Source organism: Saccoglossus kowalevskii, chromosome 15 (assembly GCF_978046115.1).
Source record: "Saccoglossus kowalevskii chromosome 15, keSacKowa6.1, whole genome shotgun sequence".
Classification (NCBI taxonomy): Eukaryota; Metazoa; Hemichordata; class Enteropneusta; family Harrimaniidae; genus Saccoglossus; species Saccoglossus kowalevskii.
The window spans coordinates 21631238-21655151 of NC_140655.1; the positions used below are offsets into that span (position 1 = coordinate 21631238).

The window sequence follows — 23914 nt, forward strand, 5'->3', positions numbered from 1 at the left end:
TATATGTTTATTTTTCTCGTTATAGCGCGATTCTTGTTATGGATGTTAATCTCGGCATTTCCATCAATACCATCTTTCAGATTCGTGTTGTTTAAATACTTGAAATGAATCAAATTGATATTTATAAAAACGATTACATATCAAATTATTCGACTGCCAAGAGGTATATCTGCACACTTACTCACATCCTGTGCTGTTTGATCATGTAAATTGTACTCAAAAACAACAACAAAACGGTTTAACCAAATGCAGATTATACGAAATTACATACTATTATTAAGTAGTATAATGTTAACACGTAAAAAATAAAAATTATCAAATGAACACATCATCTCTAGGTTCAAAAATTAGATGGAAATGATATGCATACATATTAAATTATAGAAGTTGTCAGACACATCCGGGTATTTCCATTGTCTTCCATTTTAAACACCAGCACGTTCTTATATCTCCTGGCATTTGAATCAAAAATAAACATTTTACAGTGGGAACTAAACCCACTACTGACCTATGACACACTTTCTGCATGACGGCGAATGAAGAAAAAATTATCACAAGCAGACTCAGACTGAGTTTTAAGTAACATATTTATCATACCTGTACCATTTGTATTCAGATTCGTATTAATTAAATACTAAGAATGAAACAAATTTATTTTTATCAAAACGCGTTCATATAAAATTAGATCACTGTATCTCGGATAGAACACTGTTATTCGACTTTCCAGATGTCTGTCTTCATACTTATTCACAGCCTGTGCCCTGCTATTATGTAAATTTTACTTAAAAACAATGAAACAGTGGAAACAAATAATAGTTTCACAAAATTGCACACTAATATCAAATAACATGCAACCACGTGAAAACAAGGTCTTTCAAATGAACACGTCACCACTAGGGTCATAAATTAGATGCAAATGATATGCATACATATTAAGTGATAGAAATTGTCAGACACACCCGGGTAATTTCCCATTTTGAACGCCCACATGTTCTTGGTATTTGCAACAAAAATACATATTTAAATGTGGTAAATTAATCCCCTACCGACCAAGGACGCACTCTCTGTCTGTCGACGAAAGGGAAAGCAGTCCTCACAAGCAGACCCATTTGTAAGTAACATATTTTAATACTCACATGTTGTTTTTGTAGTCGTATTTTTTAACTACTCAGAATGAATCAAATTGATATTTATCAAATCGTTTAATAAACAAATTATACCACCTGATCGCGGGTAGAACACTGCTATTCGGCTGCCAAGTGGTCTGATTACACACATTCACGTAAATAACAAAATCGTTAAGATGAACACGTCATCACTATACATACATACCACATGACAGAAGTTGCCATACACATCAAGTTGGTCTTTCATGACACAGTTCACAATCAAATCAAATAAGTCATTAGCAAATATTATATAATGACAGCAGCAGTTATAAATACACTGGATGTAAATTGTCTCTGATGCACTGCAAGAATAAAGACTTGTTTATTATAATAATGTCTAAAAATAACAATGCCAACATATGGCTATAGGAATTTGTGTATTAATGTCATATTACAATACAACATAACACAATACTTCAGTTCTTTCATTATTTTTTCCACGATAGCGAGATGGCTAGTTACACAGCAATGATGGTAATATGTGTTGTGTTACTCCTGGTCACAGATATAAAGGTACAGTTTTTTATATGCTATCCATCCATCCATACACACATTTATGTATCATATACATGTTACATACGTGACCTACTCTTGTAGTCACATATGACAAAAAACAATATAATAAATTATTTACCACATATCGTCATATTAAAAACAACATGTATCTAAATAATTATGTAAATTAAATTAAATCAAATACTTAATGTCATATCTAAATAACACAACAATGAGAAATCTGACAATACTCATAGAATATTTTATAGTTTTTCTTTCATGCTCTACTATCTCTATAAATTATTCAATAATCATTCAGTGAGATCAGGGAGCTGTAATGAGAAGGAGACTGGATCAATTCTAATCCCCATTAACGCCCTTTGTTTTAAAGACTGTAATCCCTTATAAAACCAGTGTGTACGATTCCTTTGTCCCGTATGACCGACGCCGCGGAGAACGTCCCTGATTTCACGCCCACTGAACTGAATAGCACTTGACGAGTAATATGCTTAGTGCGCAGTTAGGGTTGAAGGTTATCACTCATGCGCATTCAGTTTTTTTTATGTTTCGTGAAGTGCCGTCTGTATTGCTCCAAGAAGTGTGAAAATCGGATTATTTTAAGGTAAGATATGTCAATTTAACCTGTTTTTCAGACCACACGAATGACCTCAAGTAAAAGTTTTCTTTCGTGCGAAGTTTTGTAGTCCTCCCGAATTTATTTAGTTCAAAAGAAAGCTTGATATGTGTACTTTTTGACTATGTGAATCACCAGGTGGCCACACGGAGGCCATTTTTGAAAACATATTTTCAATCAACCGTGTTTTAACCTTCTCATAATCTCCATAGCAAAACGTTGTTATTCTCGTCCTTTCGTTAAAAAATGTGGCTCTAGAAAACGTTTATTTACAAGCTAGATTTTGGGTTCCTACTAAATGTTTTTAGTTCAAAATAAAGTTTGCGATGTCTTCTTTTCGACTGGCTTTGTTTCCAGTACCAAACGCAATGGCCAAATTTGATAATGCTGTTTTAATTTCGCTTGTTTTCACTGTATCGAGGAAGTGGGGGTTCCATAGCAAGGCGTTGTTATTCTCGCCTTTTTGTTAGGAAATTTGGGTCTAGAAAACGTTTATTTACAAGCAAGGTTTTGGGTTCTTACTAAACGTATTTAGTTCAAAATAAAGCTTATGATGTCATCTTTCCGACTGGCTTTGTTTCCAGTACAAAAAACAAGGGCCAAATTTAAAAATATTTTTTAAATTGCGCTTGTTTTCACATCAGGTAGCTGCAAATAAAATTGATTGTACTCGTTCAAGCAGTTGCATGAAACAGTTATTGAGTCACACTCCCACGTTCATTCAATTAATCAGTGTCAAGACTTAAATTATTTGTATGCGGATCAGAAAAATATTTTTTTTCAAAAGAAGAACTTTTGATAATAGAAGGGTTGGAATGTGGTAGTGTTTGTTTCTAATGTTCTTGTTTAATTTTTTTCTTTTAGAGTTATTTGCCATGGACAGCCATGAAGAAAATTTAAAGAAGAAATGCAGACTTTGTTGTATAGATATTGCATTAATTGATGGTAGACAACCTCTTCTAAAAAACAGCTATTCTTCAATGATTTTTTCAGAAGCCTTAATATTGAAGTATTTGATGAAGACTCCTCAATCTACCCGCCATACATTTGTCTTTCATGCTCAAAGAAATTGAAACGTTGGAATGACAAAAAGAAACGCAGAGTTGTCAAAAATATATTAAATATCAATCCTCCAGTATTTCGGGAACATTCAGATCAGTGCAATTTATGTGCTAAAGAAGAACAGAGATTCTGTGTGGATGACTTGAGTGGTCTCCTCAGTGATGGTGCAAAACTTGCCAAAGAATATGGCTACCACGTAACATCTGAAAGTGCATTGATAGTTTGTGTGAAGACCTCAAATGAAGGGAGAGTTGTTTCTCATCGGTTGGAAATTCATCAAAATGGAAATTGGACATTGGAAGTTCACGACCGAATAATCATGAATAATCCAGTTATTAGTGATGCCCCTGCTATCCGAGACCAGAAATCCTGCCTTTCATTATTACAGGCAGTACATGCAAGCTTGGTTTGTCCAGGCAATAAAGGGTTTTCATCACTTTGCCGAGAAAAGTCACAATCTTCTGTACTGCCAGCTGTTTTTCTGAATAAAGAAGGTGGAATAATAACATATGAAGAAAACGTAATGGGCGTCAGCACTGTAAGACATGCAAAATGTGAGCTACTTATATCAACTGGCGACAGGTGCTCAGTCTGTTCTGTTTATAGAGAAGATTTGTCATCTGTGGTATCCAAGAACAAGCTGAAGACTGAGACTAAAAAAGCAAGAACTCGTAATGATCTCCTGACACGAAAGGAACTAGAAAAGAAGGCAAGAAAACTGAACATAGAAAAAGAAGAAACAAAGAGAAAATTAAAGTGCCTTAAAGAAAAAGTGCAAGAGTTTTTGGAGACAAGTGGAGAGTTACTTGATGATGAAATGTCGTCTTCTTTTGCTAATATTATGGAAGAAAAAGAGAAAGAAATTGAAACAACATATGAAAAAAGTAGCCCACAATATTTGTTTTGGCAACAGCAAACGGAAATGGCAGGCAAACCAAAAAACACACAGACGATGGCACCCATTCATGATTAAATGGTGCATTGCATGCAAAATCTCCAGCTGCCTACAGAATGATAAGAGGCTCAAATTACCTGATACTGCCACATGAATGTACTTTAGTAGATTACAAACAGTTCACATCTGCGACACATGGTGTGAATGCTGATATCCTACTAAGAATTAAGAAAGATGTTCAGTTTGCTAAATTACCGGACTTTAAAAAGAATGTTAGCCTAGTCTTTGATGAAATGAAAATAAAATCAGGACTTGTCTATTAAAAATCATCAGGAAAATTAGTTGGGTTTTGTAATTTGGAAGAGGTCAACGAAGAAATTGAACAGTGCCTTAAACAAATCAAGGAAGATACCACTGAAAATCGAGAGCCCCCTCTTGCTACCCATGTACTGGCTTTGATGGTCAGAGGTATTTTCTTACCTCTGAAAGAAGTATTTTCATGGTATCCATGTGCTGGATTTAACCGCTACCAGCTATAATGGGTGGTATGGGAGGGGATTTATGTGCTGGAAATGGCAGGATTCCAGATTAGAGCGCTTGTGTCCGATGAGGCTTCTCCAAACCGTCGGTTTTATCGCCTACACAAGGACAGTGACAGTGAAGATGAAATAACATATTACACAGACAACCCATTGAACCGAAGTCGTAAAGTATATTTTGTGTGTGACGTGCCACACCTGATAAAAACAACAAGAAACAACTGGGAAAATTCAGGTTGGCACAATAAGACAAGAAATATACATGTAAGTATAAACAGGCAGCCTGGTATTACAAGCATATTGTATTTTGAACACATAGTTTGTTCAGATTTATTATAAAAAATTGCTAATGTAATGTAATTTTTCAACACAAATTATAATATCAGTGTCAAAACATTTCATGGAGGCAATTGGTTGATTTGGTGGAGGGAGATATTGGCATAACTGGCACCAGTGGTATTGCCCACCTGAGACGTCTTCCAAAAATTACAAATGACCATGTTTATCTGACACCATCATCACGAATGAGAGTGAAGCTCGCAGCACAGGTGAATATCATTAATCACTACATGTATTTCAGGCTAAATACTGGTTTGACTACTTATAGTTGCTAGTTATGTTTAAGCAGTGTATGTCACTGATCATATTAATTTATATCATATTTTTTGTAGGTACTCAGTGACACTGTGGCAAAGGCTTTTGCATCCCAAGGCAAGCACAACACAAAATCCACAGAGAAGTTTATATCCATGTTTGACAATTTGTTTGATTGCCTTAACGTCTCTAGAAGAGGTCAAAGTATAAGAAATAGAAAACCTGGATTAGAGCCTTACTGCAGGCATGATGATTGGCGATTTAAGGTATGCCCCATTTTTTTAGGAACATTTATTTTTCTTTCTAACAATTTGATCAGGGAGCTCCCTGGTTTGATAATTGATTAAATTGGGGAGTTTTACAAATGTACTTTTGTTTTTTTTCTTTCGTCACAATAAATCATAATAGTTGAATAGGGTATCTTGTGTTGTGTTTTTTAAAATAATTATGGGACTGTAACAATTCTCTATAATATAAGAATCTTTATTTTACAACAATGAGATATTGTAAGGCCAGACTTTTTTTATTCCTTGTTTCGCGAGTTTTTATAAGGCAATTTCTTTGAGGAGGCCGAAAAAAAATTAATTCTTTTTTTTTCCATTAGATTTGTGTGATTCTCAAAGAATTGTAAGTGAGATCATTGATCGGAATGAAGAAATGAAATACAATTTTATTCCATGTATAAACTTGTTTCTCATCTGCGCGAGACTTCGGCACTTTGATCATGATACTCCCACGATTTGTTATGCTGTGGGCAGTAAAAAATATTAAGATAAAACTAATATTTTTTTAGCATTTTTTTGCGTTTACAAGTCGGCGGGCGCGAGAAATTACGTTGAAATAAAATTATAATTTTATTTTATTTTCGGCTCCTGTTCATTCAGCGGGTTCGCGGAACAAGGGATAATAAATGTCTGGCCTAACCAAGATGTGACAAAAAATGGACATATGTACTTCATTTCAAGCTTTAATACTTTACCCATTGTACATGCTATTTGTCTACTTGTTTTATATAAAGACTGGTAAAATATTTAGTACTTGTTGATTTGTTTTCAGTGGCTCATCAAAGATGAATTTTTGGCGTTCCTGAGTGAGTGGGAGACAGAATGCTTATCAACTACAAACATGAGCATGGCAGAGAAGCGAAACATGTGTCTCAGTAGAGAGACCTTAGAAGGCTACAGAATTACAGGTTAGTGCTTTTTTTGACAGAATATACAGCCAGTATATAATGAATATAAAAATAAATCTAGCCATTAAAAGTAACTACTAGTTTTCATAACCAATACTTCATAATAAGGTTTTGTAGAATTTCATATTTACATATTTGTGTCTTTCTTTTATTTTATAGTTAATTCTTTTGTTGAGTTAGTACCAGAATTACTGCAAATTGATGGGGTCGAGTATCTTCGGAGCGAAAAGTGTTGTCAAGATTTCCTCGAGGAATATTTCTCCAAGCAACGAGGTTGTGTTGGCAGAAATGACAACCCAACTGTACCAGAGTTTGCCAGGAATTGGTTATCGCTGTATGTTGCTGGAACAGGGAACTGTACCAACATAAGGGAAGATGATACTCAAGACTTAGTAGAGCCAATGGAACGACGAAACAGAAGGGTGGAATGAATCTTCATGAGGGAGTAGTAGTCAAAATAGAAAATATGGGGATAGGGGGGTTCAGTAGCTAAAATATAAAGTAATCACAATTCTTAATTTATTAGTGTTGATTTCAGTACTGATTGAAGTTATAGATGTTCAACCAGAGATTATTTACAAGTATTTTTATGGGGGTACATGTGGTTTTATGGGGGGTAGCAGCTAAAGTGAAAGTTATTTACAAGTATTTTTTTATAAGGTTACTTATATTTATGACAATACTGACCAAAGTTGGGGGTGCTCATTGGATACAAGTATTTTCACAAGTCGGGTAGAAAAGCAACTGTACAGATTTTTATCAAATTTTCTTTGTATTTATTAATAAAAATGAATTGCACAGTTGATAGTGAATATACATTTACACTGATGGATGAGTTACAAGAGGGAGTGAGTAATCAATAGTCCCCCAAAACTGAACACTAGCTGTAATTACAAAACATACTAGGACTTCACTCTAACCCTTTAATTTTGAATCATCAAAAGAAATCATTAAAATTACATTCTCAATATTAGGCATAATTGATAATTCATTTTTTCAGTTGTTTTCTTAGTGATTTCTCTCCCTTTTTAGATATTTTTTATTGTAGTCGTATGTCAACATAGCACTCCAAAATTCTCAAAAATAATGAGGAAGCTGTACATTTCTCTACAGACTAAGTCCGTAAATACCATCCACTAGTAACTGAAGATGATTTCTGCAGTTCCTCCAATAATTTATCACGTAGACTTTGGTCCTTGTATTTCTTTGCCAAGCTTGTATGTAAATAATATCTAGCAACATTTTCTAAACGCCTGAAAAATAAATACGCTTCACTATTTACATGAAACAACCCACCCCTGTCTACTTTATTGATCCAGTCCTTGGTATAGTTCAGGAATGACATGCTGTCACAATCGCTTCCTTTCCATGAAATTAATATTGGTAAAAAGAACTGAGCGAACTTGCTATTTGGAAATCTCCTATAAAATCTAATTAGTTTATGTTGAACAAACCCAGCTACATATCTCAAAACTTGCTCCTCGTCTTGTGTGAGTTTTTCATTTTTCTCTTGTTCCAAACTCTGGTGGTCAATTTCATTCGATCTAGCTGCCAGTAACAGTTTTGATAATTCTACAAGAAGAAATTGCCCTAGAAATATATTTGCCGAATTTGAAATTGTTAATGTGTAAAAAAAATCATTAAAAATGTTGTTGACTGACTGACTCAACCTTAGCTGATGAAATGTATTAAGGTAGAGATGCAGTTTATTTGTGAATTTCAATCAAAAATAGTTTTTTTCGTTTTTTATACAGATTTTTATCTAAAGAACATTCTGTGAAAATTTGACCAATGAAATCTTATTGGAACACCGTTAAAATTGCTGTTTATTTTCTGGCTAAAAATAAAAAAACACTCACACGTGGCAATGTTTATGTACAATTGCCTAATTTGCACGAGTAACCAAATAACAGGACCTTTGATTGACAATATGCAAATCGAGATTGTACGGGTCATACTTCATTCAATTCACGCGCATGTGCAATTATTCTCAAATCAGTTCTCGCTCGCTAGCAAACCAAACATTATATTTCCTCAGCGTTTTTTTCCTAATTTTTATCATTACATTATGCGTGGTGTGAAAAGAAAGAGAGGTAGAAAAAAGATTCAGATGATTTCTATGTCGGAAGAGGCAAAAGCTACACTGAAGGCATCAGCCCACCGAACGAAAAACAAAATCGATGTGAGCGTCCAAACATAACTTTCCCTGAAGGCATGAATCCGAGTTTCTGATTGAATGAGAGATTTTATTTTTAAATAATTGTTCTCAAAATATAAACTGAGCATGTGAAGAATAATTTAACATTGTTTACAGTGATAACTGCTCATTGTCGAAACGAAGCTTACCCATTCACGCTAGTCACAATGAACATCAATCATACTCTTGAATATGCGTCAATGACTACGGTAAAACTTAGACTCTATTTTAGGCATCAGGAATGATTGAAATGTCTGAAAATGACGCCAAAATACACCTTAAAAGTCCCATTTTATTTTATTTTCTAAATCCTATCCCGAATTTACGGCAGATTCTGGTCCCTCAAATAAGGGACACGTGAGCTTTGATTCTAACCGGATATATTGCACTGGGTCGGGGAGATACACATTTTTGTGTATCTTTTGTCCAATGGGTACCTGTACTTCGATCATTCGCAAGTTTTGCTAGGTGGTGCGAGACAGCTTTGTTTGCAATCGGACGAACTTCGATTAATTCAATGAAGCAAACAACTGACAATGCTAAAATAAATTACAGAGGTACGCTAAAATTAATTGAAAACAACCATATAATTTCAATGAAAAATAACTCACAGAGAGAGGTAACTTCATACATTACGGTAACAACTCTTTTGACGCGCTGACCGCTTCTCCGCGTCTGATGTTTTGTTTTCCTTGTCATAATACTTACTGATTGATGATTTTGTTTTGATTTTTGAGTTTTTTAGCCTGCAACTCGGCCACGACCTTTGCTTTTTCCGTGAAAAATGGGGAAGTTTACGTCAATTTGACGGACATTCCATTTTTTTAAACTAACGAAGCACACTGTTTAGCACTCATATTTTTTCATTTGCCGATTTCTATTTAGAAAAATTCGACAGCTCGAAAATGCACCTTAATTTTGCACTCTTAAAACATGTCAGATTTCCAACACTAATTATTTAAAACCGGTCGAAATTTTAAAACTTTTACGTTAGGAGCTGGAGCTCTCTTCTTGCAGGCGACCGTCGCCGGTAGTACAACAGCATGTTTTGAACGTACATCCGTGCGCTGATTGTCTGCGACTGTCTTAGAAAAACCCTGAATAAGGCGTTGCCAAAATCGGAAAAAATTAAAAAAATACCTTCTTAAAAAACGAACAGAATTCAAATATTTCTTTTAACAAAGATGTTGCAGTGGGAAAAATTGGATTGGAAACGATGAACAAAATTTCTGTGCCTCGCCTTTCGATTCTAGGATTACGCGATTATTCATTATTGTGCGTTCGCTTCCTGGAGTTGGTTCTCAATACTACATACAAATCATCAAGGATAAATAATTTAATATCCCACTTTGTACTCTTCACGGTAAACCATAGGCTCTGAAATACTCGTAGATTTTTTATTGAAAATACATCGAAGAGAAGCCATGATGTTTTGATCGTGATAAAAGGTCACCTTCCTCGGACCGCCCCCAGTTTAATAATTCCTGAGATGACGTCATATTTACTGGGCATTGCCACGTGTTTTTACCGACCCCATCAAAACACTGGTATGAATGACGTGTTTCTGATTTATATATTCAAGAGCAGTTATTCTGGTCCAACGATTTTACATAAAATGTCTATGTCTATACGTTAACTTTCAATTTCAATAGTCTAGAAAGTATGACAAAGTATTACAAAGCAGTAATTCCCGGTTTAACGCGCAAATATGCAAATTAGCTATTTTCTCGTCTTCTATTTTTGGTGAATTCTTGGGTTTTAAATTAAAATAGCTGATAAACGCTTCGGCCATTTGCCTCAAAATTTTCACACATTATTGACAAGGTGTTCCCCCTTCAAAATGCGTCCGGACAGTTTATTACGGCGAGTGGAACAAAAATAACAAGTCCGCAATTAACATGGATATATAAATTATGCAAAAATAGAAAAGAGTAAACTTTGAGGTCATGCTGTGTGACTTTGCAAGCCGTTAAAGAGATGAGTGGACGCATTTGAATTACCGTATTACCCCGGGCACGCGCCCCTCCCTGGGCAAGCGCCCACCCCCCTATTTTCACAAAAGTTACATGTTCGGGACATCCTGGTTAAACGCCCATGGTAATTTTTAGCCAAGAATGGGATCAACAATAAAGTATTATTTGTCAAAAACGAACGCGTTTGAATTATTTAAATAGTGTGTTTGTTATGGTAGTTCTCTTTTGGGATTGTGTGGTGGCCCTGAAAAGGGCCGTTTTGTTTGTATTTTTACGTAAAAACTCATTGGAACTTAACGGCGTGAGATGAACCACGCAGCATGTGGCGCATACATACGTTCTGCTTTTTCTTCACTCACGTAGAGGTCAAAATACGCGTTCTATTTTTACGCGTTAAGTTTGGCTCTTCCGTTTCACCCCCTCCGTTCTACTTTCGCAGCCTAATCGCAGGTTTTTCAAAAGACGTCGAAAAAAACACAAGAATTAGTAGAAATGTTCCTGTTTTGGGCGGATTATTGATAGAAAATAATGTCTTTATTACAAAAATGCTGAAAAACCGTGAGTTTTTGCCTTAGTTATTTTTTTATTGGCGAAAAACTGCGAACTCGGCAAATTTGGTTGCACAACTTCCGCTTCCCTTTATCATATACACCCAGCGACACCGGTGCCAGCTGACTGCGAACAGGAGCTAGCACTTTTGAGACATCACGTCGTAAACTTGCTACTTTCTTTCCATCCTTCATCACAGCTATGGCATTACGGTCATGTGGATTATTTTTCTGTCGTTGAAGAAAAAACATTTTGCCGACCTCAAGCCCATTACAATAACCATAAAGAGGCATGCCGACGATGGGAACTTGTTGCATCATCGTTATTTTTGTGCTGTGTGTGGGTGCGTGAATAAATCATGTTAATGAGGTCGACCAGAGTTTATTTTCAGTCTGTTTTTTATGTATCGCCATTTGGATATGTTTATGTATTCACAATAGTTTGTAAACATTTCACTTCAGTAATAAAAGGTTTATTTGTTTCATAACCCTGTCTGCTATTCTTCAGTAATTACGATGCGATGTATCAATACGTGCGTGAACAAAATTATGCTAATGAGGTCATCGCCATCTTGGATTACAAGCGGTAGTTTTTCCCGGCCGTTTCGAGTTGCACTGATCACGGTTACTAACAATGTAACCGTGCATTGATTACAATACTTACCATACGTTGTAGCCAATTTCAGTGAGTAATACAACTTCATTCGCTGACATAAAACAAGTTTTATTCTTGAAATTCGACCCTGTGTCTTAGTGTTCCCACAGTTCTTGACCGAGTGCTCACGTTTATTGAAACCTCGCATAAATCAAGAAATAAGTACGTGTACACAGTGTACGAAAGCATTCCTTTATTTGACCTTATCATACGATCACAAAAACAACTTTTTAAAATCTTTTTTGGGGTGGTCCTCGGGTAAGCGCCCACCCCCAATTTTTCACGATTTTGTACGTTCAGGCCCCTGGGCGCGTGCCCGGGGTAATACGGTAGTAGTATACCAAGGTATCCAGTGATGTAATTTTACCCACAAACGGACTTGAAGTTTTTAAGCTAATTTTTTTTAAACCACTTTTGTCCAAAAAAGAATATTTTTGACCCAAAATCAAAAACGCATTCTGGATATTTAAAATAATGACAAGTTTTACAAAGTTTGTATAATAAGCTTTCAGAAAATATATAACATGTTGGATATATAATACCATCTTCATTGTCTAATTACTCAATTAAAAAGCAAGCCAAATAAACTGCATCTCTATCTTAAATGAGTCTGCAGTAATCTCCTTTGTATCAGTTTGTTAGACATCTGGGAAATTGCTTGTGAATGTCTTTCGTTATTTTATGAATTCTAAAACTGGTTCTAGTTCTTTGACCTCTTCATTCAGTAAGAGTATTTTGTTACTCAGCAGTTTATCTGCAGCTGCACTAAGAAAGCAGGTACTTTTCTCTTTGGCATCAGATATGCTGAATGTTGACTGACAAACAACTGGAAAAAACTAACAGAAAAAAACAAACATATTTCATCCATCATAAATTGTAGAATAAATAAACCGTATAACAATGTTTCAACTGTGTACAAAGACGTACTGGTAGCTCATTTCAATAGTAATAAATCTCTCTGATTAAATATTCAAATATAATATAAATAACCTACCTTTATTAATCTTTCTTTTGGTGTTGCTGTTTTGTTTGGGGACTCGATCACCAACTTCACCTATTTTGGCGCGATCGGCAGTACTGTAATCGCCAATCCCTAAGAGAACAAAAATCGGATACAAAATCAAAAAGAGATCAAACAATATAAAAAACACAACCTGAGAATTATTTGTAATTAAAACAGATATGACTGAAATAGCAATTCAATAGTGTATACACACCTAAACATATTTTACAGAACCAGTCACCAGCAGAGATATGCAAACATTTCCATTGTTTCTTAGCCATCACAGTAGCAGTACATATCTGTCTCCAAAAACTCTTCTTCAATGAATAAAGAATCATCCACATCATTGCTTTGTTGAGAAGACTCGTAAATATTTCTACCGTTGTGTGTTGACGTCGACGCCATTTTTAATTACAAAACGTTTGACGGAAATCTCCGAACTTAGCCGATGACGCGCCGAGCAGCGCTAATAAATTATCCATGAACCATAATCCACGTAACCCCCTACTCGAAAACAGGGGTGGAAACCGCTACATAAACTTTCGTTATCGCAAAGTAAATAGCGGTGTCCATCATATCAACAAAGGGGATAGCTTGGTCCAGTCTCCTTCTCATTACAGCTCCCCGATGAGATAAATAAAAAAAAAACTGTCAAAAAGGAAGTTCAATGTTGCAACTGTCGCAATGTTGAAAATCATCATTATTTTTGTGAACTGTAATTAACACATGCAAGCTGATATATAGATAAAAAAATAACTCATCTAAAATGTATTCCAGGTAAATTTTACACAGACAACTAGGTACTAGGTTGGCTTATGTATATAAATGATATACTGCATGAATCAAATGTACTTTACATATATGTGAAGATGAATATGGTGTGGGTAATAATGATCAAAATAAGTTTCGGAAAGGGCCCATTGGCGATGCCCCCCCCCCCAATATGTAAATGTTCGCGCTAAGTATACCACAAGTGAGCAAATTGATTTTGATTTGATTGTGCGCATTACAAAGAAAATAATTAGAATTAGTACATGATTTATATAAAACTCTTGACATTCCTGTATTGTGGAGAATACAATAAATTGAAGCTGCAGGGCAACTTTTCTGAAATAATAGAAAATTGAATAAAATTGTAACATACGTTAGTACGTTACTGCGAAGAATCAAAATTGCGAGTTTCTTGGATTGTTATGACAGATGTTAACAATGTATTTAGTTTACTTTACACCCAATCTAGCTGGAAAGGTTTCTCTATGGAGAATTAAAAAGTTTCCATCCTTTCGTAATACATTGTTGGTAATGTATTAACATTTACATATCTTAATATTCATATAAACAGGCTCAGGATCCAGATCTTCGACCACAAGGTTAGTATTCATTATACCGTGTAACCCCAATCTTATCACTCGCAGTAAATCAATGCATAATCCAGTTTTAAAGGCATTGAATGTGTTTAGAATCACATAAAAGTTTAAGGTTTGTGCTCCCTTATCAGTTTCTCTGATTATGCAAACGAAGATGTCCAATCTTGCAGTACAACGACCATTTGCTTACATTTTGAAATGAATTTAGTTGTCATTGAAATTTTAGTTTTGTTTATTTATTGGTAATTTAATACATTACAATTTATAATTTAAGGAAAATTGTTAAGAGAGGTTAATCTGCAGGCAAAGACTTATAGATGCGATTTGTGATTAAATCTGGATTTGGTTTCCATAAAAGCAAATTTGATTCCTACCATTTGTTGTTGCCAAACCACTCATACAGTCGAATATTCATGATTTTGTTAAAAAGGAATGTACCTAATATTTTTTTGTCTGGTTGCCATGAAAACATTCATTTTAGAAATGATTTATCACCGACAATTTAAAACGTTTTAGTCGAATTTACATTACTTTTATTACCAAACGCTTCAGCGTGGTATTAAGAGTTTGTTTTCAGGGGTGGGTGATACCAAGGTGGGAAATGGATGCACATATGGGGTTAATTCCTTGAATTGCAATATAGAGGGTTCAGGCTGAAATAGAATATATAGTGTTTTCATGTTTCGTCTGATATTTCTGTGGTATTCTGCTGCTGTAAGTAATGCACGATTAGTTCCGAAATTCAGTATATTGTGTGTATTCCAGGGTTATTCGTTTTTTGCTGAAAACACCCCTATTTTTTAGTGGCAGAGTCGAATAGTCTCACTCCCACTGGGAAATCTGCATTGTTGCTTGAATGTGAGCTAATTAAACACATTTTCCAGACCGGCGAAAGAATATGCAACAGCCAATTTTAACAGCCTGTCACATGATTTTACTCTGAATGTCAACATGAAAGAGGCTAGTCCATTTTACGCAGGAGTAATTGGGAGTAGGATATGTGAGGGATAGTATCAACAGAGATGTGTATAGTGAAAAGTAATATCTATCCTTCATTTGCATCTCTGAGCATTTCTGTTTTAGTAAATTGGTTTGAAAATGTTGAACTTGCATGATTTGCAATGTGTTTTTTTTTTACTGGGACTCCCCTATTGATCGAATCCCGGGTTTGAACGAGAACGGTACACCGCGTGATTCGTTTGAATACAATGCTGATGGCAAACATGCCGTGTTACTGCGGTACTCCACTGACGGAATGACTTACGAGTACTGCATGCTACAAATTCGCTTGTGATGTTGCTTGTTAGCCATGGATTAAATGAATCTTGATTACCAGTCAAATGTTGCTCATTTGACGTTGGTAATCTTTATTTGGAACTGAGTAACTTCCTGGTACTTCGTACTATGATAAAAGTCAGTCAACATACACCAAGTTCTCTCAATCGTAGTATTCCATGTGATGTACACCTAATATGCCAAAAATGTTGCTGAACGATTTGAACTGAATAAAAATAGCAGACGAAAATTTGTTTACAAAATCAAAATACTTCGGTTGCCAATGAAAACCGGTAAAAAACAAGCAATATGTTTTCGGCTGTTATCATGGAAGTACATGAACGTGAAGCTAACGTCTGTTTATAACTAAAACCGGGCACCTTATACGAGGTTCGCAAAATAACATGGCAGTCATTAGAAGTCACTTTATTTTATTGTTAGGACGTATTCAGCCGGTAAATGTATTATTTCCAACCGTTTTGCGATAGTATTTTCTAGATTGGAGGCAGCATTTACATTTTATTCAAAGTTCAAAGCTGCGTTGGGATTACGTTGACAGTGTAACAATGTCGGCGCCGGTGATCTCTTACCAGTGCGCAACGCAGCCAAAATAAAAGGCATGATCATTTGGGCACTGCTATTACAAGACTGGTAGGAGGCAATAAATTTGGCGAAAGTATTCAAAAAACAGATTTTGGCTGTTGCCATGGTAGCGGTGGGTCAGGATTGTTTTTCCAATTAGTGATGGTACGACCTGCATGTCAAGTATGAACAAAATCAGCCAAGCCAAAAAAAATCACAGAAGAGTTAAAAAGCCATTCCTGCTGAACAGTTACTCTAACTTCGGGGTCAACTTTCTCATTAATGAAACAAGATATCAAAAATTCAAATAGTAACTTTTTGCCCACACTCAAGCCGAGTACAATGAGCTATGTCTGAGGTGTTGTATCACAGGGAGTTGGACAAACTTATGTATTTTAATAAATTATTGAATAATAAAATGTTATATAACTTTTCTTTTACCCCCCCCCCTTCCTGGTATCTATTTCAAGTATTTTTGTCAGGTTCAAATCGTTCACCAGCATTTTTGGCATGTTAGATGTACATCACATAGAATACTAGGATTGGGAGAACTTAATGTTTGTTGACCACCTGGAAACTGAGTTTTATAAATCCGCTGCCTGGACCCGCAGTAAAATCTCCGATTAATATGGAGCCGCAACCATCAACATCCATATACCATGAGGTTTCTGCTGGCAACATTGCGGTGTTACTCAGTTCCAAATAAAGACTACCAACGCCAAATTAGCAAAAATTAACCGGTAACCAAGACTCAGTCTATCCACGACCAGCAAGCAACATCACAAACGAGGTTGTAGTGTGCAGCTCACGAGTCAGCGACGACCGATTTCAACGAAAGTCATTCCGTCAGTGGTGTACCGCAGTTGCACGGCATGTTTGCCAATGCACAGATCTGTGGAGGAACTTTTAACTTCAACATCTACCGTGTATCGTAGTCGCCCAGTTTAAGTTCTGGTTCTGTCGTGGTCCCAACTAAAGGGCGACAGTCGTCGTGTCGCGTCCCGTTCGATATGGGACTCATAGCAACGTATGCAACGCGTGTAAAATACATTGTTTATTTACATGAAATTCGAACACGCGCTGCGCTACGACCACCGCGCTTAAGCATCCACGAGTTATTTATTCGGACAATGACTCACGTACAGCGACACGCGTTCTACACTGACAAGCGTTGCTAGGTCGCAGCACTGTCTTGGAGCATATTAATGGGCAATTAGGTTCCCCGATCTAAATTTCTATCCCGGTTTGTTGCACGTTCTTTTTTTAATATGAAATAATCAAATATGGGACATATGTATAATAACAGAACCCCACACCCTCCCCGTGGTTTCGCTCGTGAATGTACGGCAGCAGGATACACCGCATCACTCGTGAAAATAACTTCCATACGCAATGAAAGCCACGGGGAGGGTATCTGTCATAATACTTCATTATCACTGAAAACATTTTTCCCCTGAAATAAATTCCAGTGAATATGCCATTTCCCTCATACTCTATTGAGACACAGCGCAGTGAAAATTGGATTCACATGTAATGCTTGAAAACATGTCAGCAAAAATATTAAGTGAAATTCTACGTGACTTCATAATAGTTGGAAATGAACACATTACACCCGACCCTACCACTCCATATACAATGTAAACTACACCCCAAAACATCCTTTCACCCACAGTTACTACCGTGTTTCACCAGTGTATTCTATTTGACGTCAGGAGAAATTGAAATAAACAAATCAATTATAATTTCAGCCTCTAGTTGACCACTGATTAAATAAACTACCTCGTCTTTATGTCAACTTGCAGTTATTCGTTGCCTACATCAGTGACTTCAAAATATATGTTTCAATCCCAGGAATTTCACTCGCTGTTAATTGCATGCGGGAGTGCCAGTCTTTAATGGATTTCTATTGTCATGTCAATTTCTTGCGATTACTCGGAACATTAAGCTGTAACCACATACCGCCTAGGCGCTGTAATTAAATCCTGGTGTAAGCACCATATGAACTATGAACAATGCATGTGAAGCCAGCTGTGGGGTATATTCAATCCTATAGATTTCTCATTGTTTGGTAACTATTTGCTGCAAATGCAACAAAAATCGATATAAAAAATATTACCCACACAGTATTCTACAGGTTACTTGTTGGTATCAGTTTTTATTAGGAATTGTCTTTGTATTGGTGGCCCTCCTCCAATCTTCGTTTGCATAAGTGACATTTAAATGATGATATTCAAGTCTGTCATCTCATATTGAGACTGGTATTTGAAAACGATTATAAGACATCAAAACTAATTAGCATATTATTGGTTAAAAGATAAGCTCACTCCTGCTCAAGTATTTTTTTTCCCGCCAAACATATTCAATTACCATGGAGAAGATTTATATTCGCTAGGAAAAGTACCTTTGCTTGCTGTTTTAACCTCCTGATGCATATGAATAAAGAATCATTGGCTTAACAGCACATTGAATATAATATTCTGTGGCGGACATCCGGGCATTAATTTACGTAATATAGTTGTTTATGCGTGCAGTACCTGCACTCAGCATTTTTTACAAGTCGCATTGCATGTATTTAAGAAAGCGTGGGCAAACCCTGTTCAGTGTATTGTACGAACATGTATTATATATGTTGAACATGCTTTAAGCGGTATTACGAGTTTAGTTCAAATAAACACCACCTATCAAATCTAACACATATATTCTCTGATTTGTAGATTGGAGTGCAGAACAAGGTAAATTAAAGTAACATTATTTTTTTAAAAATGCATATATGGAATATATAGTTTGGCGCAAAGTGATAAGCGCTTGTTTGCATGTTTACATGATTAGAGGTTTAATTATTATACGTGTCGAATCATGAAGAACCAATATTGTTATGTATGATATTTATGACAATTATTTTTGGTGTCAAAATATAGCAACAAACATAAAACCTTCAGTCGTTCAAAAAGCATGGCGAATTTGGTTCAAATGAATACCACCTATCAAATATAACGGTTGGTGAATATTTAATTGTAGAGATTAGGAAAAGTTTTTGGATGCCAGTAATATGTAAATTTAAGAAATGATATTCTAACATGACATTGTATATATTACATCCAAATCCAACATGTGCAATTTCATGCATGATATGCATACGGTTTATATTAATATGTTAATTGACAAACAATAGAATATCAAAGGAATAAGAACAAACAGCCTTTAATGTAGTTCAGTTGGTTTACTTGTTTGAAAAGTAGAATGCTTATTACAACTACCGGTAGTGTGCATTCTTTATTTATGCATACAATTATTTATTTAAATAAAAATGGATTCGGTATGCAGTAATGTATAATTGTTTCTATATGACAAAATATTGTGTACAAAACAGAACAAACTCATGTTCTATGACGCACTGTAAAGACTGGCGCTATAATTATTATACATGTAATGTCACATTTCATTCACAAACACATTCTGCTGTTACGCTATGGTGATTCAAGGCAATGATCTATATTGTCACTCTAGCTGCAGGGTACATACATCCTTTCAATCGTTACATGGACAAAGTAAACACCACCTATCCAATCTAACACTTGGTGCATATTTTTCAAATTGTAGGGAATAACGTAAGAGATTGGAATTCATGTAAATAAAAGTAACAATTTATCATTGTGTATATTCCATCTACTTCTATCATGGATGATGCCAACTATGATCCGTGTATGGGAAACGTAAAATAATAGTGTAATTGACAAACACGCTACAATACATACATATCAATGAGAAACGAACATGTGAACTTAATGTACATTGCCTTCAATTGATAACAGATATTTGAATATGAATATAAATATATATATATATATACAGATATTTAAGAAAGTCTAAAGAGACTATGTTTTTGTATTGTACCAACCTATAATTTGAAAATACTGTGATTATATACTAGTACAAAGTTTGGGGCACAGTGATATGCGTTTGTTTTTATCTTTATTGGCGGGATATGGCTTTTGTGGCCCGAGGTCGTCTGTCAGAAGCCGTAAGACAGAGGGCAACAAAAGCCGTACACTGTCCATAAAGATTATTTATATACCTTATAGGTGTAATTGCAATTTTACCTCGGTGGTGTGACCTTAAAGTATATCGGGTCTTATGACCCACTACGATGATTGGCGCTTTAATTAATGTACGTGTATGTGACATTTTAATCATAAAATCACACTATAGTTATTTAAGACAATGATGTATCATATCAAATTACTAGCATGATACTTAAAATCCTTCAATCCAATAAAGGGAATAGCGAATTTGGTTCAGATAAACAGTATCACATCAAACACATGGTGCATTAATTTGTATTTGTAGATGAAGTGGAAAGGTTTGGTTCTCCAGAAAAGGTAAATTTAAGAAACAATAATATAATCTAACATCATTGTGGATATTATATCCGAATCCATCATACACGATGTCATATATGATATTTATATTGACAAACAATACATAAACACACTGTATATAATATGTAGACTTCAATGTAGTTGTAGGTATATCGAGTTTGTCGCATGACCAGAACTTTAATTATTATAAGTGTATTATGATATTTGTATCATGTAGACAAATTGTAATTACGTTATAATGCCATTATCAACAACAGAACTCTTAAATTGTATGAATAGCATAGTGAGTGTGGTTTCAGTAAACTATGCTTTCATCTATCCCATGTACAGAGAGAACAACGAAGAGAAGGTAAAGATAAGTACTAATAATTGAGATAAACAACATTGTGTACAATATATCCACATACGATATAAGTGATATGAATTTTGATCCGAATATGAAAAATACAAAATAATATTCCAATTGACAAACTATACAGAGGGAAACGACCTATAATGTAATGAGAGTCACCAGTAGAATTAATATTGTCCTCATTTGACTCAACCCGAGATATGATGTGCCAAAATACAGCATGTTTCTTTCACATTTAAGGAATGATTCCATTAATTAAACTTTTAAAATTATACATGTAGTTGTTTAAAGAGCATGACAAATTTGGTTCACATTAACACCACCTATCAAATATAACGCTTGGTGCATATGTTCTTAATTGTAGCGATCTGGAAAAGAAGTCAGTACCTAGCACAAGGTGATATTAACAACAATATTCTAACATGGTAACATTGTGCATATTCTATCCAAATCCGAAGTGTACGATGTCATTAATGATATGCATACGGAACACTTATATTAATATGTTAATTGACAAATTGATAAATACACTACACTACATATTTGTACCAATAAGAATATACAGCCTTTAATGTAGTTGTGTTTGTTGACTTGTTTGAACGATAGAATGCTCTTCTCTTATGAAAACTATTGTGCATTGTTTATTTATGCATACATTCATTTGTTTATGCGTTCAGTACCTGCACTCAACATTTCGCACTAGTCGCATTCTCATGATTTATTTAAATAATCCTGGATATATAAATGGGTAGATTCGGTATGCAGTAATGTATATTTGTTTCTATGACAAATATTGTGTACGAATCAGAACAAACTCATGTTCAATAACGTACTGTAAAGACTGGCGCTGTAATTATTGTACATGTTATATGACATTTGATTCACAAACACATACTACTGTTATGCTATGATGATTCATGGCAATGATCTATAATATGGCCCTAGCTGCTGGATACATACATCCTTTCAATACTCCAATGCACTTAGCGAGTTTGGTTTTAAAGTATACATCACCTATCCAATCTAACACTTGGTGCATATTTTTTTTAAATTGTAGGGAAAGAAAAAGGAGACGAATGTAAGTAAAAGAAACATTGTAGCATTTTGTATATTCTATCTACATCTATTGTACATGATGCCAAATATGATCCTTGTATGGGAACACAACATAATATTCTTGAAAAACACACTACCATAGCAATTCATATATATTTCCATATTATGAACGTAACCTGGGTGAAAATTATTAATACATGTACTTGCCTGCCTGACTGCATACGTGCATTTTTGTTCCCTTGGCAACCAGATTCCGTTCACTCCAAAAAATATAATTGACTGTTAGGGATGAACGCTCATGTTTATTTCATGACAATCCTTGTGATTTATGAGTAAAAAACACTCACAGAATATGTGTTCCCTTGGTACACATCTCTCCCAAAACCCAATGAGTAGTCAATTCGGGCACAAATAAATCTTTCCTGAAAATTCCTTGACAATTCTACGACATAATCTTAGTGAAATCTGCGTGGATTTGGATGTGAGGTCAAACAAAATGATTAATGGTTTTATTTTGAAACATGGAATATTAAATACAAATAACCCATGTAACACGTGTAATTTTAATTGATATATCACATGAAAGTTTATTTTTCTTAATAGACCACGGATAGCTACTTGTAGCTGGTAATTATAAATCCCGACACGTTGACTTTAAGGGTATGCACAATAACCACCACCTGACGTCACAGAATACCACATGCCGTATATTTGGTGTGTTCTATTTGACAAATGTTTAAATTAACGGATAATCATTTACTATTTAAATATTTGTTATCACACAGAAACTGCAGAATGGGAAGACGAAGATACTATATCGTCTAAACAATCTAAAGATTGCCATTATGCTTGCACTGGATACAAGAATCATTAGAATAAAGTAGTCTATTAAACATGATATAAATATGCATTAATCTATGAAAATATCTTCTTTCAACCTAGTTTCCATCAAAACTAGTATAACAACTTTCTGTGATTGTCATAATCCGTAAAGGTAGAGAGAGGTTGATGGTAAAAATGAATAATTTGGTAACCTAACCGAGTGTGGTTGTTATTCAAACGTGACCACACTGCAAGGTTATGTGTACTGTATCATTCATTCCTTTTGACTGAAACAGTGACAATGAAGAGTTCATCGACGGTAAACAGATTGACGATTAATAGAACACTGTCTATAGTTTTGACAATTTGAAATGAAAGGATTGTCATTGTAGTAAGGTACATTGAGGAGTGGGAATCGGGGTCTCCGACCTTGCATCTTTTTGAAATGTTTGCTTCAATCCAAAATGTGCTTCAACACACCAGCAACATGTGCATTGTCAATTACACCAACAACATGATTGTTTTCTATGTTATGTATAAATATTACCCATGGAATAAATATATTTGCTTAAGAAAGTAGGTCAACAATTGAAAAACAGAATTGTAATAACAGATAGCAACATAAACATTAATGCATGACTCCATCTCGCAATATCTTACAGGAATACATATTCCCTATAAATGTTTCTTATATATTGTGCCAGTCAACGACTTCTGTTTTGTGTCATTTATTACCAGGATTCTTATTGATTGATTCGTGACTTTAATTGCTTATATGAGGATGTGCGAAATGGTGCAGTACATTTACATTTTGTTGACAGAAATAGTGACCAGTCTTTCAATGGTCAAGATAAAATAAACAAATAAAAGCAAATCAAAGTACTCATGTACACCATGTTCAAGTAAAGATAAATAAACATTGGTTATTGAAATCATAACGTATACAATAGTCGAGATCGGTCGTTAAATTTATTAAACTAATCTCCATAGCCAAAAACTAAAGCATATCTTTAATTTATTCTGGAAAATGCACATGCAATATAAAATAATCGCCCCAAATTTAGTTTTTTCAATTTTTATCACATCACACTGAATTCCCGAGAACAACTCTCCACTCCCGCATCT

At 35.0% G+C, this 23914-nt stretch overlaps 1 protein-coding gene and 1 long non-coding RNA gene across 2 annotated transcripts; both read left to right on the forward strand.

Moving 5' to 3' along the window:
- Nucleotides 1-972: 972 nt before the first annotated feature.
- LOC102804064 (uncharacterized) lies at nucleotides 973-22891 on the forward strand. Its single transcript, XR_438532.3, has 9 exons — nucleotides 973-1111; nucleotides 1616-1682; nucleotides 14299-14326; nucleotides 18895-18912; nucleotides 20528-20559; nucleotides 20890-20908; nucleotides 21276-21308; nucleotides 21969-21989; nucleotides 22753-22891. It is a non-coding gene; the product is annotated as an uncharacterized LOC102804064 (long non-coding RNA).
- Nucleotides 5544-7011, forward strand: LOC144361767 (uncharacterized). Its single transcript, XM_085490775.1, has 3 exons — nucleotides 5544-5654; nucleotides 6445-6580; nucleotides 6740-7011. Exons 1-3 carry the CDS (start codon nucleotides 5544-5546, stop codon nucleotides 7009-7011), a joined length of 519 nt encoding a protein of 172 aa, XP_085346901.1.
- Nucleotides 22892-23914: the final 1023 nt, after the last annotated feature.